This window comes from Chrysochloris asiatica, unplaced genomic scaffold (genome assembly GCF_000296735.1).
Source record: "Chrysochloris asiatica unplaced genomic scaffold, ChrAsi1.0 scaffold00054, whole genome shotgun sequence".
NCBI lineage: Eukaryota > Metazoa > Chordata > Mammalia > Afrosoricida > Chrysochloridae > Chrysochloris > Chrysochloris asiatica.
This window is the reverse complement of record NW_006408572.1, coordinates 9,252,052-9,274,688: the sequence shown is the minus strand read 5'-3', so window position 1 is coordinate 9,274,688 and position 22,637 is coordinate 9,252,052. Positions and strand designations below refer to the sequence as shown.

General features: G+C 47.4%; 3 protein-coding genes across 3 annotated transcripts; all 3 read right to left on the bottom strand.

The window, feature by feature from the left end:
* Positions 1–1,522: 1,522 nt before the first annotated feature.
* Positions 1,523–3,496, bottom strand: CD68 (CD68 molecule). The gene is made up of 6 exons (XM_006863382.1): positions 3,448–3,496; positions 2,935–3,371; positions 2,650–2,769; positions 2,441–2,513; positions 2,151–2,321; positions 1,523–1,656 (listed from the first exon to the last, which is right to left on the bottom strand). The coding sequence occupies exons 1-6, from the start codon at positions 3,494–3,496 to the stop codon at positions 1,523–1,525; spliced, it is 984 nt and encodes a 327-aa protein (XP_006863444.1).
* Positions 3,497–4,246: 750 nt separating this feature from the next.
* Positions 4,247–10,305, bottom strand: EIF4A1 (eukaryotic translation initiation factor 4A1). Its single transcript, XM_006863381.1, has 11 exons — positions 10,151–10,305; positions 8,739–8,787; positions 8,291–8,423; positions 7,778–7,917; positions 6,580–6,748; positions 6,208–6,317; positions 5,772–5,915; positions 5,536–5,673; positions 5,361–5,450; positions 5,020–5,099; positions 4,247–4,912 (listed from the first exon to the last, which is right to left on the bottom strand). The coding sequence occupies exons 1-11, from the start codon at positions 10,171–10,173 to the stop codon at positions 4,768–4,770; spliced, it is 1,221 nt and encodes a 406-aa protein (XP_006863443.1). The 5' UTR covers positions 10,174–10,305; the 3' UTR covers positions 4,247–4,767.
* A 750-nt stretch (positions 10,306–11,055) lies between these two features.
* SENP3 (SUMO1/sentrin/SMT3 specific peptidase 3) lies at positions 11,056–22,297 on the bottom strand. The gene is made up of 11 exons (XM_006863380.1): positions 22,069–22,297; positions 20,390–21,112; positions 19,333–19,572; positions 19,129–19,240; positions 18,611–18,758; positions 18,434–18,481; positions 17,949–18,026; positions 12,459–12,596; positions 12,209–12,292; positions 12,044–12,094; positions 11,056–11,620 (listed from the first exon to the last, which is right to left on the bottom strand). Exons 2-11 carry the CDS (start codon positions 21,099–21,101, stop codon positions 11,510–11,512), a joined length of 1,722 nt encoding a protein of 573 aa, XP_006863442.1. The 5' UTR covers positions 21,102–21,112; positions 22,069–22,297; the 3' UTR covers positions 11,056–11,509.
* Between the last annotated feature and the right edge of the window lie 340 nt (positions 22,298–22,637).

Genomic DNA, 22,637 nt, shown 5'->3' with positions numbered 1-22,637 from the left:
AAAATTTATCCCCTTAGCCTTTCACCGGTCTTCTGTACGGCGCCATCTTGTTTTCTCCCTCTCAACTTTATATTGTTTGAAATTGAGAGAAGGAACATGTAATCGCTAAAATGGCGTTGGATGGGGGTGTTGTAGCTCTTTGTCTCCTGTTCTCTCAGCGTCTCCAGAGGGGACGACATCGGCGAGAACAGGACAGTCGGCGTCGGGCAGCCCTCCATAGACGCCGGGCTGCGCGCAGGGCCCTTCGCTTCTCCCTCCTCTGGTTCGCCCAGGCCCTTCGCTTCTCCCTCCTTTGGTTCGCCCAGGCCTTGGAGTATGGGTGCGCCAGCAACTACGGGGACCGAGACAGTCATGCAGAAGACAAGGGGCAGGGAAGCCTAGCTTCCGGGAAGAACAGCTTTTCCAGTCCCCCAGGTCCCCTGCTAGACTCAGTCCTTGAGTCACCACCCTATGTCCAGTGCTGGCAGCATCCCTGAGAGGTCCTGGTGAGGACCTATTTTCGGAGTTCAGTCCCTATCCCGCCACCCCTAGGGCGCCGCCTGTGGGTCAAAGCATGCGCAAGCATTTTTTTGGGACCACGTGCATAGAAAGGACTCAAGGAAAAGTCCAGTGCCTGCTTGGCCTTCCTGCTGTGGCAGCTGAGTGCCCGGTGTGATTGTCTAGCTCCTCAGTCTGCAAGGTCATAAGGATGTTTGTTACAGAGTGTGGTGGCGTTCCTACCACGAGCGAACTGTGGCAGTCTGGAAGGCCCTTCCTAGAAACGTCCCTGACGGACAATCGATTGTCGCAAGGTGCCATCTTCCCTCCTCCAGACTTGAGAGACAGACTTAATGGGTGGTCCAGGCTAAGAGCATGCTGTTCCCAAGCACACTGAGGCCAAGAGAGTGCATGGCTCCGTTAGTTGATGACACTTTGCAGGTGGGATAGGACCAGGGGCAGCAATGATTTTAGTCAGACTGTTCAGCCAGCCCTGGACACAGTCAACAGCATTCCAGTAGCTCAGGGGCTACTGGTGCTACTTTTGAAAAAGATACCACACAGCGATAGCCTTCCTATCCATGCTTATTGCTGCCTGCAGCCCCTTTTTGCTACTACATTGAGAATCTGGAAGGTTGCCTCCACTGTACTGGTGAGGTCAAACTGAGGAGTAGCTCCAGAAGAGGAAGGGAGAGACATGTGCCAGACCCATGAGGGAATTGAACTGGGTCATTGCCATTTTCATCCCTCCTCATCAGTGGTTCCTGGCTTCCGGACTCAACCATGAAAAGTACAGAAAGAAACAAGAGACAATAAACTCATAGCTTTTAATTCTGGCAGGACAGGGAAACCAAGGACAAATATTTGAGTAGGTTTTACAACTCTCCTATTCAGGGTGGGGAAGAAGAAATTTGTTGTATTTAATAAATATCCCCATACCCCATCTGGTTGTATGATATTATGCTCAAGACCAGAAGGAAGGAAAATGATTCTTTCAGCCACCTGTATGGTTGTATGGCGAGGAAATATGAGGGTTGAGACATGCTCAGAGGGGCTGGTATGTGGATGAGCGGTTCCGGCCGATGCAGAAGGCAACAAGCACCAGGGCGAGGAGGCCAAGGAGTACCAACCCAATGATGAGAGGCAGCAAAAACATCTGGTCACTGTCACAAGAGAAACCTAGCAGAAAGATAAGGGCAAAGAAGCATTGCAGTGATGGTGTCTGGGATAAAGGGCGGAGGGAAGGAATGTGAGGAGGTAGGGAACTGGGAAGTGGAGGCCTGATGTTGCTGAGCATACCGAGATGACTCAACCCACTGCTGTTGAAAGGATTCTGACTCATAGTCCTATACATAATAGTGCTCTGCTCCAAAGGATTTGAAACTAAATCTGGAGCTCGTTTCTCCCGAGAAGTGGCTGGTGGGTTTGAACTGCTGATCTTTTGATTAACAGCCCAGTTCTTAACCCATTGCATCAGAACACTTTGAGATGACTCAAGAACAGTAAGTAAAAGGGAAAAATGGGCAGAGCCCGCTATAGTGGAGGGAAGGGCAAATGCTCTATAGCAATGCTGAGCCTCAGAGAAGGAAACAAGGGTAAAGGTAACTGGTCTTATGGGCCAGGAGAAGGGGCTTTCAAGTGCAGAGTTCTAGGAGGGAAGGAATAGATCTTACTTGGTCCAAAGGCTCCTGTGGACAACAGACCAACAGCCTGTAGTTTCACGGAGAGCAGGTCAAGGTGGAAAGTTGGTGAAAGAATGATGCTTGTATTTCTGCAGTTAAAGCTTTTGCCCAGTGGAGTTTGGAGATCTTTAAGAGTTGAATTCTGAGCTGAGAATGTCCACTCTGAAAGTGTAAGAAAGGGTCAGGTCCAGATCTCCCTCCCTCTACTCCATCTTAGGTCCCTTAGGAGCCTAAACAGCTTGTGCTAGCCATGAGAAAGGGAAGCAAGCAGGGTGACTTACTTGCTGCCTTGGGGAATGATACATTATACTCCACAGCCAAGTAGTTCAGGTAGACAACACTCTGTACCGAGTCCTGGGGAGGGGACAGGAAGGCTCAGGAAAGCAGCAGTGGCATCCATGTCCACATTATAAGGAACACAGAAAGGGATGGCAGGGAGGGCTGCTTGGGAGAGTCAGTCAGAGATAAGGGTGTAGTTAGGATGTTTTACCTGCTTGAAGGCAAAGCTAAGCTGTCCATAGGGGAATGAGAGAAGCAAATGGGGATAGGCACCTTCACAGCTCCCCTGGGCCTTGGTTTTGTTGGGGTTCAGTGTTGAGATGCCCCACATCTGCAGAAGTTAAAAGATGAATGTCATGAGGCTCTACAGCCATGGTATTCACAGTTCCCTATTCCTTCACCCTTACCCCATTTTTGTTCCTTCTTTACTCTTCTTCTGAACCATAGCAAGACTTGCCTCCTGTCTCTCACACCCCCAACCAAGGTCAAACTTTACCTTTCCTCCATCCTGGGTTGGGTAGAGAACTCGAAATTGAATCTGGGCTTGGAGCCGGACACAGGGCTGGGAGCCATTAAGCCATGTGTAGTTTCCTATAGCTTCCTTGGAGCCTGGGCTAGGGCTTGGAGAGGGTGGTGGTGGTCCTGGGTGGGGAGCAGTGGTGATCCTTGGGCTGGTAGCAGTGCTATTACTTGTTGGATGAACTGTGGCATTTCCATGAGTCGTCGTGGCAGGATTGTGAGTTGCAGTTGTAGATCCAGGGCTGGTAGTACCTGTGGTAGTTGTTATAAGAGTGGTAGTATCCTGGCTTTTGGTTGTGCTGTGGCTGGTTGGTCCAGGGCTTACTGTGCTTTCTGTAGCTGTAGGAGTTACCGTGAAGGACGGCAGTAGAGTGGCCGATTTTTTATGAGGACAGTCATCCTTTGCCCCTGTGGCTTTTAGGAGATAAGCTGATTAGCTAACCAGGTACAAATCCCTTCCGAGTTCCTTCCCTTCAGACACCTCTCTTACCTTTTAGTAGCCCCAACAAGGCCCCAGAGAAAAACACAGCCAGCTTCATGACAGCACCTCACCCAAAGTCCAACTAACTTCTGCCAGTAGTAGTGCTCAGTTAACCCTGTTCCCTCTGCCTTCTTTGGGAAAAGGCGGAAGTGAAACTCTTACTTCCTGTAAACTTCGAAAATACCAACCCCCAAACCTGACTCAGGCACCTCAGCTCCAGTCACCAACATCTTAGTCACAAAGTTTTCATAAGCTATGGAATTGGCCCTTAAATAAATGGGAGGTGTTACCAGGACAGCTATTATATATTCAGAAAGTAAAAGGTCTTAGACAGTCTGTACTTGGGAACCCAGGCTTTCCTTAGAAAACCTGGCTCAGTAGTACAGAGCTTGTCAATTGAGCAGCAGCCCCTTCCCAAAAATCTCTCCAATAAGGGATAATACAACCACTCTTCCCCTTAAACTGATTTTCCATCACTTCCTTAGATGTGTTCAACTAATCCCTTACATGTTACCACTGTATCTTAGTGAACATTGGGCTGGTCCAGGTGCTACAGGATAATGCACTGGACTCCCAAGGTCAGCCGTTCAAGCTCACCAGCAGCTCCTAGGAAACCCTATACACACAGGGTTGCTCTGAGTCATACCCAACTTGATGGCACTTAACAAGGAAAAAAATATACTTATCAACCTCAGATAGCAAAAAGCAACAGTATAACGGTAGCTACTACCTGGTGAAGGATGTACTAAGATGTACCCAGTAGCAGGTGGCTGAGGGAAGGGGAGATAATAAATGAGAAGCCCAAACAGGCAGTTTCCAAGACTTTTTATTCAGAATTTTGTGTTTGTTTCCTGAATCAATAAATACTATACAAAACAACGTAAAAATGGCTACCATTTTCTCTCCCCTGCTCCCCCCACCTAGGAATACCCTGGGCCACCTCACTCAAGGGTTCTCCCTCCAGATTTGGTCCAGCAAATGGGATTGAATAACACAGCCCCTTGAATCATCTTCAGAAGAATTTGGCTGGGGCGGGGAGCCTCTGGGCTGGCGGTTGACTAGGTTAGGGAAATGGATTAGTGTTTCTTTGGGAGAAGAGACGGCGCCTGGGGCAAGAGCCTACCCCAAAGAAAAGGGTGTCTAAAATGTTCACGGTTCCTTCTTTTGCCTCAAAAAGTGACATTTATTCAAAGGAAAAAAAAAAAAAAAAAAAATGACAAGATGTCCATCCCTGGGCTCCCTCTTCCCTCCCCCCTCCTGCTGCTCGCTCCTCAACCCCCCCAGGATTGAACCCTGGTCAGGGCTAGGTAGCAGGATAGAAAGCCCCTCTCAAATGAGGTCAGCAACATTGAGGGGCATCTCCTCAATGGAGGTGTTGTAGAAGGTCTCAATGTCTCGAAGAGTCCTCTTATCTTCTTCTGTCACCATGTTAATAGCCACACCCTTACGGCCAAAACGTCCACCACGACCAATTCTGGAAGTTAATGAAGACAACTCAGCATATAAACAGTAGAGGATGGGCTCAGGGAAAATTGGGCAGATGAGGGATTAATTAAATGAGTACTCCAGAACTACACTTGCCTGTGTATATAGTTTTCCCGGTTGGTAGGTAGGTCATAGTTGATGACTAACGAAACTTGCTGTACATCAATGCCTCTGGCCTAAATCAAGGAAGAAAAATTTCAGCATATGAGTGAACAACGGTCAACCTACCCTGAAAAAACTTTGGTATACCTATGTAGGCAGCCAAAGGAAGGCAAAAGGAAAAACATCCCCTTCTCCCTAGAAGGTCTTAGGCATGCCCAATTTTTATTCCAAGTTGCTACTTTCCTGAGAGGGGCAATAGTTGGCCCCATGGAAGAGGGAATCACCTTGGATTCTCCCTTCTTCCTTCCTAGTCTTTGCAATTCCTCTCTACTCACCAGTAGGTCAGTGGTAATCAGTACTCTGCTAGAACCAGAACGGAACTCCCTCATGATCACATCTCGTTCCTTTTGGTCCATATCTCCATGCTAGAATAAAAGAATGTAGTAGGTAGGCACACAAATTCTGGGAAAACCACATAAGCGAGACGCTGGGACACATAGGAAGACGCACCATGGCTGAAACAGTGAAATCTCGGGCATGCATCTTCTCAGTGAGCCAATCAACCTTCCTCCGGGTGTTAATGAAGATGACTGCCTGGGTGATGGTCAAGGTTTCATACAAATCACATAGTGTATCCAACTTCCACTCCTGGGGGGGAAGGGGAGAGGAGGGGAAAAAAAAAAAAATCAGTCAGGGGCTATAGCCAACAAGGCAACACCAGGACCGCCTCCTGCACTGGGCCCCACCTCGCGTTCCACATTGATGTAGAATTGACGGATACCCTCCAGGGTCAATTCTTCCTTCTTGACAAGAATCCGAATGGGGTCCCTCATGAACTTCTTGGTCACCTCAAGTACATCAGAAGGCATTGTAGCTGACAGCAAAACTACCTATTAGGGAGAAAAAAAATCACCTTTGGTCTGGGGTAGGACACAGTCCAAGATGCCTGCTCGCTTCTCCCTGTTGTGTGCTGCCAAGTAGATTCAACCCAGCAATCCTAAATCAGAGTATAACTGCCCCATAGGCATTCTGGAGTCAACTTTATATTTTTTTTAGTAACACCCAAAACAAATCAGTGCACTTGAGGGACTAAGCACTTCAGACTTTTAATTTTTTCTATTACCCTTTTCTTTACCAGCCATACAGCATTCTACACAGGAAACAGCTACATAAGTAGCTCACCTGGGTGTTGCTGTTGAGTTTTTGGAATATGTCGTAGATCTGGTCCTTGAATCCACGACTTAACATTTCATCAGCTTCATCAAGTACAAACATCTTGATGTATTTGGGAGCTAATGGAAATAAATTTATATAAAATATATTACTGATAAAGACAAGAAAGGGACAGGTAGTCTGCTCTCAGAATGTAAAAATTGATCCTTTGCCCAAACTCCTGCCGAGTCTGACAACAGCCATGGAAGTAGAACACTTCCAGGGCTGAGACAACAGGAAAACCAGGCTCAGATGACACGCATGGGGGTTCATCACAGAGCAGCACTTTCAGAGGAAGGTTAACAGTTGTGGAATTGGGGAAGTGAGGAAAGTGGTACTCACACAGGTATCTTCGATTAAGCATATCAAACACACGGCCTGGGGTGCCCACGATAATATGAGGAGCCTCCATCTGTAGCTTCTGCACTTCAGCTCGCACATTGGTGCCCCCAATGCAGGCATGGCAGGAGGCGCCCATGTAATCTCCTAATGCCATCACCACCTTCTGTATCTGAACCCAGACAAGTGCTTGTATTAGCCACGAGAGTGCTGGGTACTCTCGTAAATGTTTCTCACGCTTCCCTATAAACCTAAGGTAATGATCTGAACACAAATCTGATTATAGTATATTACAAAGTGGGTTGCTAGCCAGTATGCAGAAAAAAGACAATTTCTGTTTCTGTAGATTTACAGCCTAAGAAACCTTACATACAGGGTTACTATCAGTTGACAGAACAAACTCTGTGGCACACAATCACTACTGCCATTCTAGAAGGAGATCTAGGATAAGCACTGGACTGCTAAAGCAAAAGGTTGGTGGCTCGAACCCATGAGCAGCTCCTCTGAAACGCTATTTATGGCTCTGTAGGATAAGCATTGGCTCGGGAACCTCATGGCTGGCAGTACAAGCCCACCAACTGCTTGATGAAAGACATGGTTTTCTGTTCCTGTAAACGGTACAGTTTGGGTAACCCCAAACAAGGTCACTAAGAGTCAGAGCCAGTTTGACAGCATGTTCACTCTTCAAAAGCATGCTCTATAAACATACATGGGAGTTTTGCCAGAACTTTTCTTCTTTTCTGAGCTGATCAGGAGAATTTTCTGTGCCCTAGGCATGAAACAGCTTTGGCCACAATCCAGGCATCAAGCTAGGATGAACAAAGGACTACAAGTCTGCTCTGCCCCTGACTGATATAAGAGCACCACCACCAATCAGGTGTCTCTTTGCCCATAGCCAGGGGTTTCTTCATAAATCAGCCACTGAACTTGATGGGCCAGCTAGACTCCACCCAATAGCTGTCCCAACTGACTCAGGAAATGGGTGGAGGAAATGGTACTCGTGTTTGGGTAGGAAAAGCCTTATAATTAACAACTCACCTGACATTAGGACACCTCTTCCTCCCCCAACTGGTCCTGCCTACCCTATACTTCAATCCTCTTTCCAAAGTGATGGTTTGGAATACTTCTCTGATATATAGATTATGCTAACCCATTTCTAAAATCAGTACCCCCAGGACTGTGAGGAAACCCATCATCTCACCTGCTGGGCCAATTCTCGAGTGGGAGCCAGGACCAAGGCCTGGGTGGCCTTTAGATCTAATTCAATCTGCTGCAGAATTGATATGGCAAAAGTGGCAGTTTTCCCAGTCCCAGATTGGGCTTGAGCGATCACATCATAACCTAGATAAAACAGAAATAGTGACTACAGAAATAAGAGCAAGCAGCCTAAAATGCTATCTTATCGTGTACAAGATGGGTGATAAATCCCTTGATATAAGAAAGATAGCTCTGGAATCCCTTTTGTTCACAGCATGGACCAAGAATTAAGTTGGGATAAACAATGAGCTACCTTATTTCTGGTGTTGACTCTGTAAGAGACTTACAGGTCACAAGGTCAGCGATTCAAACCCACTAGCCATCCTTGAAAACTGCAGTCACTATGGGTCAGAACCGACTTGATGACACTTTTAACAACTTTGTTCTTAGATATGACACGGGCATCACCAATCAGGTTGAGATGTATCCAAAATTTGCCCTGAAAGCTGGCTCTTACCCTTGATACAAGGAAGAATGGCTCGCTGCTGGATGGCAGAGGGCTTCTCAAAACCGTAGGCATAGATACCACGGAGCAGGGACTCTGAGAGGTTCATGTCATCGAAGCTGTCAACAATTTCATTCCAGTTACTCTGTAGGGAACAAAAAATTAAAAAGCTTTCTGAGTGAAAGGTTGGGGCAATGCTCCAGTTCAACAGCCCACCCTCCAGGAAAATCATGTTCTTAATAAGTCTACAAAATCACCTATCAACTTCAAGAGCAAAGGCAAATTAAAATGGAACTCAACCAAGATTCCCTGTAAGCCACAGCAGTTAAAACTTCCTTCCCAGTGAAATAGTTCCATTGACTAGTGGGTTCTGACTTTACGCTTATTTAACTATCACTACAGAAACCAGGAACACTTGCTCAGAAACGAATGGAAGAGATTAACAGGGCTCCAGTGTTACCTCGATGACGCCTTCGGGCTCCATCCCATCTGGGCCATTGTCTCTGGATCTGTTGGTTAAAGCATACACTTTATCCCGTTGGAACCAGCTCAAAATACCTTACAGCTGGGCTAGATTCACGGGCCACCGGTCCTGCATGGTGCTATCAGCCGTCATTCCCCTTACCCAGCTCCTACCAATTACCAGAGGCTTGTAAACGAAATCGGACTTATAGCCCCCTTCCCAGGCCTAGGAACGACCCAGGCCAGGGAGCCTACGACACGATGGGGCACCCCTCCCCTAAAAACCCAATCTACAAGGTGTGCGCCGACGTGCTGTCAGTGCCCGGATGTGGTGTTTACCGCTCGCTCCACGTGTCCCGGCCTGGCCGCTCAAAGACCAAGCGCATGCACCTCCCACCGCGGCCCCAGTGCGCCGGAAGTCCCGCCCTTTACCTCCCAGATTGGTGAATAGCACATCCCCTTACCCACGTCATTACGCCCGCGCCCTCCCCCACTCCCTTCAGCCGGTCCCCCTCCTCTTGGCGATGCCCGGATGTGGGAGGCCGCGGGCGGTGGCGGCCTCGCGCACAATGAGGCCCCAGCCGGGCGAGCAAAGGGGGAGATTGCACAACACTCAGAAGCGAAGCAGACTGGGGGAGGGGATCTCCTCAGTCAGCCATGTGCTCACTACCTCGACCACCCAGTGGCGTCTCTCCACCTCCACGAAACAATCCACAGCGTGCCTACCCCCATCGCGAAATGGCGTCGCCCTCCCATACCTCAGGCCGCTCACCCCCGAAGTTAAGTGGAACTGCCCATCTGCAGTTTGCCAATTGCCCGGGCTTGTGGGATAAAGTGAGTTCGCCCGCCCGGGGGAGGGTGGGTTCCTGGTGCCGCACTCGACCGTTCTTTGGAGTTAAGACTCAGTCCTAGCCGTCAAGAAAACCAGCACACTGAAAGGCTGGTTTCTCTTCCCCCGACCCAAATTTCACCCACTGAGGCACAAGATTTGAGAAGGCAGGCACCCCCGCTCGTAGCGAGTGGTAGCGTCAGAATCCTCCGGAATAGTAAGCGCGCGCGAGCCCTCCTCCCAGCAGTGAGGCAACTGGACGAGCCGGCTCCGGCCACCTTAGGTCGCGACCTAGTCTCACTACACTGCGCCGAGGCTTCGAGCATGGCAAGGCTCCGGGCTCGTTAACAAACCTCGCACAGTAGGCCCCAAAAGGAAGCTGTCCTTCCCCTTTGAGTAGGCCTTAGGTGGTAGAGTTGGCCGCTGATCTCCTCACCAGTACCCCCAGACGGCTTGGCTTCCCCCGCAATACCGGAGGGTGGGGTGAGGGACTAGGAAAGTGGGCCTCAGCTCCCCCACGGAGTACGCTCCAAAAGTGGCGACACTAAGTACCCACAAGCTCCTGCAAATGTATTTCTTACCGGGGATCCTGACTCGCAGACATGATCCTTAGAAACTAGGGCGGAGGACCCGCCTATCGACAACTTATAGAGCGCCCGACCCCGCCCCAGCCATCGCATTGGCTTGGCCGCCTCGGCCCCGCCTGCCGGCGCTCAGCAACTCGGCGTGACGCTAGGGCGTAGGCGCGCCAGTACTCAGCTACCATTGGGTAACTCGGGTGCTCGTAAAGGTGAAGACCCGCCCTACGGCCTCATTGGCTGAAGGGCCCGCCTTTCTCGCCGGTACGGAAGTGACATACAGAAGCCAGGCCTCGAGGCCTGGCAGCCATCTTGGGGCCCTGTTCCCTTACACGTGGGGAGGCAATAGTGCCCGAGTCATGTGGCTTAGTAGACCCTATCACGCAAGGGGGAGGGGCGCGAGGTCTGTCTCCAGGGACTTCCGGGCTCCGGGGATTACCACTTCCCTTTTCCTGTGCTCCAAGTCTCCACTGAACCGAAATTTTATGTTCAACCTTTCTGCATAGATCCAATCAGACACTGCCCCAACGTGTGTTTATCAGAAGGAGGTCCTGTTCTAAAAGATTCCTTTAGTCAGAGAGGGATGGGAATGGAACAAACAACTGCTAGGCTAAGGGTGCTTTGTGTAGTTGTCATGCTCCTGGCCACCCCAGTACCCAGGTCCCCAGGTCTCAGTTCTACAACTTCAAGCTTCCATATTTCTGAGACACACCTATTTCTTTCCTTTGGTCCCTCTACTCCCCTGGCTGGGGGAATCATTTGGGTGATGAAAACTTAAGTGTTGTATGAAAGCCCCTGAAGTCTAAGGACCCAAAAAAGGCTAGCAAACACCACTAGCTGTAGAAAAGACCTGATACAGAGTATATCCACTACTTTTTAGAGGCCCCTTAAGGAAGACCACCACTTATGTATCTTCAAAGGATCCTTTATTGACCAGAGCAGGACCATGGCATTTATATATATATATGTATATATATATATATAAAAAAAAAAAAGCTTGACGATCTGGCAGGCAGTAATCCCTTTGCCGTCAACCCCCACCCTACCCCCAGCACTTATATTCCTGCCCCCTACACATTGAAGAGGGATGACTGCCCCACCTGGGCCTCAAGGCCACACTCCCTTACAGGAGGAGGAAAAGGGCTTTACCATGGCTATCCACTGCCCATCAGAAATCAACAAGTATTCTTCTCAAAGGAAAAAAAAAAAAAAAAAAATACAGAAATCAATTGAAACATTTAAATATGAAAAACCAACGGGATTAGGTGAGGGAAGGCAAGAAAGGAAGTGGAGTTTTTTGGGAAGGAAGGTTTTCCCATGTCCCCCTGCCCATTAAAGGGCTTGAGGCCTGGGTTACAAGGCTCACACAGTGAGTTTGCAGTGACACAGCTCCTTGTAGATCTGTCTCCGAAGTTTGGGCATGTCCTGCTGGGTGAAGCTGAACGGCTGAGACAGGGCCAGGTGCTTGCAGTACTGGGTGTTAACAAAGCAGGCCATGAGAACCATTTACTGAGCACCCCCCGCCCCATGCCAGGGCCTGTGCTACATATTTCATAGGTTGTATCACACATAATCTTTCAGAGAATATCCCTTCACAAAGGGAGCAAAGATCATATAGGTTAAGATGCTAACCAAAAAAAACCAATCTGGACTCTAAACCTAAATGTAAGCTAAAGCTTACTTGCTAAATGATATAGTTAGTGTTTAAAATGGTTGTGAGGCAGCTATACCAGGTCAGAGACCAGAGGGCAGGAGAGGAACAATGAAATCAGGGTTTCTGCATTCAACTAACATATAAGTTGCTTCACAAGTAGGGCTGCAGAACATCTGCTTTCCATCCCTTGCTTCAAACTGACTCTAGAGCTAGAGGAGAAGGTCCCCAAATCACCTGCTTACCTGTAACACAAAGGCGCCACAGTCACTGTCATTATTCTGCCTGGCCACATTCTAGAGAAGAGAAAGAAGGGAGACACTTCACTTGGAGACTTCTGAGGTATGGCTCAGCTTCTGCCTCCTGCCACTATCCCCACGGCCACTGTCCCCTTCTCTCTGGAAACTCACCATTTTGAAGTAACCTTTCCAGCCCTGGTGGAAATCCAGTCGGTCTTTCTTCACTGCCTCCGCCTGTAGATACTTGGCAATATGCTATGTGAATGGGGAAAAGGAGAAAGTGACATTCATTTCCCAACTGACCCCAGGGTATGCTATCCATAGTAAAAGGCCCAGGTCACATTCTTCAGAGGCCCAAATCCCACCCTTCTTCCTGGCCATTTCCCCATGTTCTGTCCATCTTCCCCCTTCCCCCTCAAACCTTAGGACAGCGGCGGTTTAGGGTACGCTGTGAGTCAAAATAGGTGATGGTGCGCCGCCTCACGTCAACAGAGATGAGAGACCAATGTACCTCCAAGTGGATGGGGATTAGCAGCAGCTCCTTATTGAAGATGTCCACCTAAGGAGGCAGCGCCAGAAGCCAGGTAAGACTGCACAGGGATCCTGTCTACAGCCATGAGGGTTCTAAAGAGGAATGGAGTGGCAGGCAAAGGAGCCGAGTGGGAGAACACAAGACCTCAACATCTGCTAAATTCTTGAGGGTAAGGGAGGATAGGACAGAAGAGGTAATAACAAAACATACACTTGAAAGCCCACAGTGGGCCAGGCACTTTTCACACATGAAAGAAGTGCCCATGTGGGTGGCCTGTATTACTGGAGCAGAGTGAGCAAAGAGAATAACAGGTACATAAAAGCCCAGGTTCAAACTGCTGGTTTCAGATCCAGCTCCTTCATTTACTGGCTTACAACTGTGGGCAAGCTACTTAACAACCTTTTTCATATCTTAGTTTCCTCCTCTACTGTTGTTCTTAGTGTTACCGAGCCAGTTCAGACTCATAGCGACCCTGTGTACAACAGAACAAAACACTGCCTGGTCCTGTGGCATTCTCACAATCCTTGCTATGCTTGAGCCCTATGCTGCAGCCACTGTTACTGTTTATCACTGAGGGTCTTCCTTTTTCACACTGACTCTCTACTTTACTAAGCATGATGTTCTTCTCTAGGGACTAGTCCTTCCTAATGACATGGTCCAAAGTACAAGAGATGAAGTCTGACCATACATGCTTCTAAGGAGTATTCTGGCTGTACGTCTCCCAACACATATTTGCTTGTTCTTCTGGTAGTGATGGTATATTATTCTTTGCTAACACTGTAATTTAAAGGTATAAATTATTATTCAATCTTCCATATTCATTGTACAACTTTCACATGCATTGTACAGCTTTCACATGAAAATACTATGACTTGGGTCAGCCGCACCTTTGTCCTCAAAGTGACAGACTTGCCTTTAAAAAACAAAAAAACAAAAAACACAAAACACTTTAGAGGTCTTTCACAGCAAATTTGCCCAGTGCAATTTGTTGTTTGATCTCTTGACTGCTGTTTCCGTGGGTTATCGATTGTAAATCCAAGTAAAATGAAAACCTTGACAACTTCAATATTTTCTGCATTTATCATAAGGTTGCTTATTGAACATTTGTTAATATAAACTGAAAAGCTGTAATCTTTGATGTTAATCAATAAATGCTTCAAATAGTCTTCAATTTCAGCAAGGCAGGTTGTGTATCTGTGTATTACAAGTTAACGACTCTTCCTCCAATCTTGATGCCACACAGTCCAGCTCCTCGGATTATTTGCTCAGCATACAGATTGAATACGTATGGTGACAGGATACAACCCAGACATACACCTATTTTGATTTTAAACCATGCAGCATATCCTTGTTCTGTTTGAACAACTGCTTTTTGGTGTACATATAGGTTCCCCATGAAGACAAGTGTTCTGAAATTCCCATGCTTTATAATATTACCCCAAATTATTATCCACACATTATATGACGTTGCACAATCAGTAAAACACAGAGAAACATCTTTCTGGTAGTCTCTGCTTTCAAACAAGATCCACCTGACTGACATCAGTAGTGATACCCCTCACTCCCTCTTCTAAATCCAGCTTTCTCAGTTCTCTGACAATGTACTGTTGCAACCTCTTTTAAATGATCTTCAGAAAATTTTTATTTGCATGTGACACAGTGACAGTTGATAATTTCCACATTCTATTGGATCAACTTTCTTTAGAGTGGGTGCAAATATGATGCTCTTATAGTTTTGGCCAGGTAGCTGTCTTCCAAATTTCTTGTTGTAGACCAGTGAGTACTCCCCCTGTTGCACTCCTTTGTCAAACATTTCAAGTGGTATTCTGTCAATTCCTGAAGGCTTATTTTTGGCCAGTGCCTTCCATGCAGTCTGGACATCTTCCTTCAACATTGGTGGTGGTGGTTATGTGCCATGAAGTCAGTTCCGACTCACAGCGACCCTGTACAGGGTTTCTGAGGCTGTTAATCTTTATGGGAGTTTCAGAAAGCCTCATCTTTCACCGCGAACAGCTGGTAGTTTTGAACTGCTGACCTTGAGGCTAGCAGCCCAATTCATAACCACTACGCTACCATTAGTTCTTGATTATATGGCTACCTCTTGAAATGGTTGAATGTGGACCAAATTTTTTTGTTACAGTGATTGTATTCTATTCATCTTCTTTTAATACTTCAATTATTTTACCCATGTTGTTGTTAATGCCATCAAGTCAATTCCTACGCATAGCAACCCTGTATATGGTTTCTAAGGAGCACCTGGTGGGTTTCAACCATTGACCTTGCAGTTAACAGTCCAGTGCTTACCCTACAGCACCACACCAGGACTCCATTTTACCCTTAAAATCCATATAGCAACTCGAGGCTTCATTTTTTCCTGTTATTTCAGCTTGAGAAATGTCAAGCATTTTCTTCCCTTTTGGTTTTGTAACTCCAGGTCTTTGAATGCTTCATTATAATATTTTACTTTGTCTTGAGTCATCTTCTGAAATCTTTTATCACTTCTACTTCATTTCTTCCATTCACTTTAACTTCTCTATGTTCAAGGGCACATTTCAGTCTCTCTGACATCCACTTTGGTCTTTTCTTTCTTGCCTGTCTTTTCAGTGACCATTTGTGTTCTTCATGTTTCATACTCTTATGACTCATATGGTCTTTGGTCATTTAGTGTTAATGCATCAAACCTATTCTTGAGATGATCTCTAAATTCAGTAGGGTATACTCAAGGTCTTACTTTGGCTCTCATGAACTTGTTTTAATTTTCAACTTGAACTTGCATACAAGCAATTGATGGTCTGTTTAGCAGTTGATCTCTAGCCTTGTTCTGACTGATACTGAGCTGCTCCATTGCTTATATATAGCTGAACCAATTCCTGCGTATTCCATCAAGTGAGGCCCTAAATTTTGCTAAAAAAGGGTATTTTCAATGAATAAGTCACTGATCTTGCAAAATTCTATAATTTTTTTCTATCACCAAGGCCTTATTTTCCAATAACCAATCCTTCTTCTTTGCTTCCAATTATCTTATTCTAATCATATTAACTGCATGTTTGATCACTGTTTGGTCAATTCCAGATTGTAGAAGTTGGTAAAAAGGTCCGTTGGCATTTATGCTTGGTGCATCGATTTAAACCATATTTGAATAATTGGTCTTCCTTGTAGGTGTGTGGATAGTATCCTATCGATGACACTGCTGTACCACAGGTTACAGCTTGAATTGAATTTTTTTTTTTTTAAACATAATGACTACAATGCCATTTCCTGGTACAGTGTACCATTATGATTGTCCAATTCAAAATGGGCAGTATCTATCCATTTCAGCACACTAATGCGTAGTAGGTTATTGGTCTTTATGCATTCTATTTCATTTTTTGACAACTTCCAATAGATTCATACTTCATACTTTCCACATTCCAATTAACACTGGGTGTCTGCAGTTGTTTCTGATGAGTAGTTCTACATCAACAAGTGAAGGCCCTGAAAGCTTTACATCATCCATGCCATTCAAGTTGACTTCACTTTGAGGAAGTAGCTCTTCCCCAGTCATATTTTACATGCCTCCCAACCTGAGGGGCTCATCTGCTGGCACTACCTCAGACAATGCTCTGCTGCTATTCGTAAGGTTTTCAACGACCAATTTTTTAAGTAGATTACCTCAATAAAAGGGTAAAATGACCTACTTCATATGTTAGAGGATAAAACTAGTTAATATTCACAGTGTACTAAGAATAATTCTTGTTGTTGCTGTTAAATGCTATTGAGTGAGCTCCCATATTTCAGGGATGGGGAACCTTTTTTCTACCAAAATTTTAACATTACTGACGGCCATACAAAATTATCAACATAAAAGTTAATCTGTTATATTTGGGTAAACATTTAATTAACTCGCCCCTAATGTGATGTCTGGAACTGTGGTTACCCTGGCAGGGCCAGACCAAATGATGTTCTCCACCAATGTTATATGTAGTCCTGGTGTGGCTCTGTGGGTTAATGCACCAGATTGCAAAGCCTTTTGAACTGCAAGGTTGGCAGTTCAAGCTCACCAACTCCTCAGAAACTCTACACGGGGTCGCTATGGGTCAGAACCGACGTGATGGCACTTAACAACAACAAACCCATGTTATTTAAGGTTTCTGAGGAGCTGCTGTTGAGTTTGAACCACTGACTTTGAGGTTCAAAACGATCTTGTAGTCCAGTGCTTATCCTACAGCACCACAGGCCTGGCAGTCAGTTAATGCTCACAACAATCCTAACGAGAAAGTTCTGTTCAGCCTAACAAATGGGAAATTTGCAGCTCAGTATAGCAAAGTAAGAAATGGGAAGCATAGAGAAGGCCAGGCTCTTTTCAATGATACCACCCCCACTCTACTATAAAAAGCAGGTATATCTGAGAGTATAGCTTTTGAATCTGGAGATCTGAAATTTAGCTGATGATGGAGCCAATGGTATTGCCTCACTGTAGAAATTTCTGGCCTGTGAACTGGAGGACAGGGAAACTAGGGAAGAAAAGAACTCTTGACTTTCCTCACTAGATTTGCTCCTCCCTCAATCTTCCCCATTACTTAGACCAAAAGTCTAGATGACATCCTTAATTCCCGTCTTTATTTCCCATCTCTGACCCATCTAAGTCCTATTGGTTCAAACTCAAAACTTACCCTAGATAAAACCATTTCTATGGTCCAAGTTTTTCATGTGGATTACTGTGCTACTCTCCTAGTCCATGTGCCTACTTTCTTTCTTCTCGCTGCTTCAATCTACTATCAATTCATGAGTCACTTTCCTGCTTGTTTCAAACTCTTCAGTACATGCAGATTAAAATACACACTCCTTAGTCTAACTTACATGCTGTACATCATCTAATTTCTGCCCTACTTTGTATCACTCTCCCTAGGCTTACTCTACTCAAGCCACAAAACCCATCCCCATGTGTCCTCAGTTCCTCAAACATGATCTTTCTCACCTTGGATCTTTGTACAACGGAGCTTCAAAAGTTCATGGAAACATTTCATTCTCTTAATTTCATTTCCCACAGAGTTTTGAAGCCCTCTTGTATTTGTTGCTCCCTTTGCCTAGAACACTCTTCCCGCATATCTGCACCTGGATGGCTCTTCATCATTCAAGTCTCAGCTCAGAGAAGCCGTTCTAGACATCCCAATCCAAAGTATCTTCCTCTCCATCACTCTACTAGTTATTCTATTTTCATGCAATATGACAAAGAACTTTCATTGTTTAATACCATGTCCTTAATGCCTAGGATAGTGTCTGGCACACGGCAGACATTTAATACTTATTTGAAATATCAGGGGAAGAGCTCACAGAAAACAGAACTGCAATTCTTTGAAGCAAAAGTATTACACAAGTAGATATAAACTCAAAACTCACGTTTTTGGTCCACCTTTTCACCCCATCGTAACCCTTGGTACGGAGTTTATCGTAGAAGAAACTGTTGAAGAAATGTACCTGTCCCAATGACACAAAAGAGCTGATGGAGTTAAAAAGACCTCAGCCCCTGCCTCTATATATCCCACCCACTCATGCCCTTCCCTCTCACTTCTCTAACCAGTTCACTTCATTTCATTGTAGCTGCAAGGATTAGTTTCAACAACCTCCACTCCAATTCACTTAGAATACAAGACAAATAATTGTTTTCATCTTATAGCTTTCTACCCGTTCTCGGGGTTAGCCATAAGTGAAGAACACTAAAGACTAGGGGTAAAAACAGAATTGAAAATTCAGGGCCAAGATTACACCTCTGAATTTAACAAACTACCATTTGTCACTTCCCACCCCCAAAACAAACAAACCAGAGATCCTTGCAATATAAAATGGAAGACATGAAAGGGACTGGAGTACCTCGCTGGGCCTACCTTTTCTGGGACTGTGTCCATGACCAGGTCTCCATACATGTTCATCACCTGGGGAGAAGATCAGAGGCAACTTGCCATGGAGGGTGCAGAATGGGCACAGGGCTCCCCCATGCAGAGGGCCCCAGACACCCTGCTCCCTGAATCCCCTTTTAGGCATGTTTTTTCATCTCTTCTCACCTGGTCATTGAGCCAGTTCTGTCCATACAAGGTCCCCAAGTCATCCATGGTCAGTACATGCCGCTTATAGGCCACTCTGAAGCCCCTCACCATGGCATTGCCTGGCATCCTCTGGTAGGACTGGATCAGCTGCAGTACTAGGCCTTTCCTAAGTAGGTCAAAGATGGAGTCACATAAGGGGGTGTGGGATCTGGGGTACAGAGAAGTCCCTTCTATTGCCTAGAATAAAAGTCTAGATGGAGTCATTGTTTTTTGGTCATGGATTCTTTTAAGGGGCTACTCAAGGTCCACTCCCCATAAAGAGGCACAGGAATACTTAAATATGCACAGAATTTAAAGATCTCATGTAAAGACTCTCTCAGTCCACTTCCAGAGACCTGGCACCTTGCCTGCAAAATCCTCCCCTTCAGCTAGAGCTGCCTCCTCTCCAAGTTCCTCCCTATGGGGAAAAAGGCAGCAGCATTCTCTCCCTTTCCCCCAGCCTGCCCTTTGAAGGGCATTTGTTTTTGAAACCTCACCTGGAAGGTGTAGAAAACTCCTGCTGGAAAATGTCTTCCAATTTTTCTACTACCTCATCAGTGCTGAGGGGGATGAGGCTGCCGTAAGTTTGAAGGAATTCATCCAAGATGCCTGAGTACAGGGAGAGAAACAGGGTGAGGCCTCCAGACTCTGATCTAGCAGTCTGCTGAGGGCAAGAACCTAGGTCCTCTAGGGTGCCTTACTTTGCACACAGGTCACATGCTCCTCCCTCAGTGGGCTGTGCTGGCCAGCTTTCTCCCCAGGCCGCTCTGCCTCTTCCACAGCGCCCAAATCTGAGCCCTGAAAAAGCTCCTGGGCCACATGGTCCCCGATGCTGCACACATTGCTGATGAGGATGCTGGCATCAGGGGGTGCCAGACTGCACTCCCCTTCTGACCCTGGTGGCCCCCCAAAGCCATTAGGCAGAGTACACTGCAGGAGGCCTGTAGGGCAGCGGGAAAAGGATGCGGATGTGAAATTTACCCATAGCAAGAGACAATGGGGATCAGATGATGCACACAAATTATAAATTGAAGCACAGTATCATTTTGAATGGAGCATAGTATCATTATGAATGGAAATGTCAAAGCATGAGATAAGCATGTGCAAAAGGACAGAGAAGAAAACAACAAAAGCTTAGGATTCTGAGATATAAATATCAGAGATATCTATCATCACCATATGTCTAACACCTAGTATAATACCTGGCATATAATAAAAGCTCTATAGATATTTGAATATTTAAATGTTGTAAAGGGAGTCCAGCTGTGGTGCTGAAGGATAAGTATTGGACTGCTATCTACAAGGTTGGTGGTTCAAATCCCACCAGAGTTGCTATAGAGCCAGAACTCACTCAAAGGTACGTAATGCCAAAAGGCCTGACACATTTGGCTGGATTTCTCCCAAAGGGAAATGCTCTGAGTGGGAAGTCATGCACAACTACAAAAATTGGGCATTAGGTGAGCTCCAGAGAAGTTGAGGGATATTTCAAGTGAACAAGACTGGTATGTCAAAACCAGAAATGATTCCCTTTTTCATCTATGTTCTAGGTCACAGGACATCTGCTTAGGGATTGTGTTTACCCAAACTTAATTTCTGCTCCAAGTGGGACTTAAGACATCTCATAGCTATCCTGGCTCCTCACTCTGCCACCCTACTCTCCTCAGGACCAGTTCTCACCACAGTAATAGGAGCCTGTTGCTCCCGGCCCTTAGCTCTTCTCCCTCCCTCCCTGTGACCCCAAGCCCTTTCCTATCTTACCGGAGTCAGGATCCAGAGGCGATTTTGGAGTCCATGGGAGCCCACTGTCCTCCGTGTGGGGCCCGGTAGGCGCAGGTGGAGACCCCCTCACCCCATCTTCAGCCATAAGAGCACCTAACAAACCCAGCCGGGGGGGAGGGGGCCCCCGGGGGGAGTCAAAACGACAACAGGGGGATGGCGCCTGTGGTGTCGCGCCCCCTTCCTGGGGTGAAAGATGGTTCTTGGTGTGCATGAGGGCCCGCCGCCGACCCCGGTGGCGCCCCCAAAGCTTCCAGTGGAATGTCAGTGAGGTGCTTTTTGAATAGAACAGCATCCGGAAGGCTCTCAGAGCTCGACGGCGGCGCTGTGAGCAGGTTTTTCGATGGTTGAGGCGGGACGGCCGAGGTCGCTGGGATGCTCCCAGTTGACCCCATCTGGGGGGCAGCCTCCAAGCTGCCACTTCCTCCTCCTCTTCCTCCTCCTCTTCCTCTTCTTCCTCCTCCTCTTCACTAGCTGAGGCATCAAAGGAGGGCCGAGGGACAGGGAGGCATCTGGCTGGCACTGTGGTCCCTGCCCCAGGATCTGGCCCAAACCCTCCACCTGATTTGAGTCTAGGCTTGGGGGGTGGGGGCCAACGAAGACGCTCCCTCCTGGGGCTTGAGTAAGGTGGGGCTATGCCAGGTCCAGGAGGCTCAGGCCCCCAAGACCCAGTCCCCTGTATAGTCTCTTTCATCTTCCAACAGCCTGTAAAACAAAGGTTGTTGTTGTTAATATGCATGGAGTCGGTTCCGACTCTCCGAGGCTGTAAATCTTTACAGGAGCAGAAAGCCTCATCTTTCTCCTGCGGAACAGCTGGTAGTTTCAAACTGCTGACCGTGAGATTAGCAGCCTGATTCCTAACCACTATGCTACCTCCTGCTCCTCATGTCTACCTCAGCATGTCACCTCTGTATTCATACAAAAACTAAGAGGGGGAAAAAATGCAAAAATCGTAATTTCAGGTCTTTCCAGTCAACAGTCTACAAAGGGTCATTTTAGAGACTGGCATCATCTTGGAGAAGGTTAAGCAGTAGGCCTTGGTGGTCTTATTTCTCAGCTCTCTGAGTCGAACCCATTATTTTCTAACTCTATTGAATAGTTCCATCTGTGTCTTTTGAGAGCCTACCAGGGTGGTATCTTTACTCAGGTGACTCAGCTAGGAACTCCTGTGACACAGTACACAGGTATGAACACAACAGTACACAGGTATGAACACAACAGTACACAGGTATGAACCACAGGGAAACTACGGGTTCTAGTGGGGAAGAGAGTTCTGTTCTACTACCCTGTGAGGAATGGGGGTGGGGTGGTGCATGATGCATGCTGAAGTCCTTTCAGAAAGGAAGGGGAACACCAGGGCTATGGTTCAGGGGGTAGAGTTGGATGAAAGGGGTAGGATTTTGAAGGAAACGGAGAAAGCCGAATGGGTGCAAAGGCAGAAGCAGGACGCTGGAGCAGATCTGCGGCGTTCGAGCCAAGCTGGCCCAGCCCCCCTTTTGCCTCATTCCCCGGGGCCCACAGAATCCGACCCATGACCGGGTGGCTCAGGGCACAAGGGCCTTAAGAAGACCCTTCAAGGAGGCCCTAGTTAAGTGAAAGCGAGGTTATCAGAATGGGAAAGGCCGTAGGCAGGGCTGGGGGAGGGTTAGGAGCGTCCTCACCGGGAGCGGGGAAGCCGGGTAAACGGGCCGGAGGGCGGGCGTCTCCAGCCTCAGGCTTCCCGGCTCATCTCTCCGGCGACGGTCCCGCCACTCCTGCTGTCTTCAGGCACAGCCGCCTCAATTCAAGATTCCAGCGCTCCTTGGTCGCGAGCTGCGGAGCCGAGCCGCCCTACCGCGGCCGCCTCTGGCTTTGCTTTAGCCTCCCCCTCCACTACCTCCCCCTCCCCCTTCTTCTTCCCCTCCCGTGAGCCCCAGGCCCACCGGCAGCGGTGGCGCACGATTAATGCGTCACACCCGGCGAACGGCGCCGGCGCGGGCACCACGCGCCTAATCCCGCCTACCCAAGAACGAAGACGCCACGGGAGTGTCCCGCCCCGGAGCCCTCAATCCAGGACTGCGCCTGCGCGTGCCCGCTACCTTGGTCTGCCTGCAGCTGCTTCCCCTTTTGCATTTTTGCGCTTGCGTACCCCATCCTGCTTCTCGCTTCGCTACATAGCCCTTACTTTCTAGGCCCTCGTGGGTGTGTCACTGGAGCCCCCCCAATACTTTCGTTCAGCGGAACATGCCAG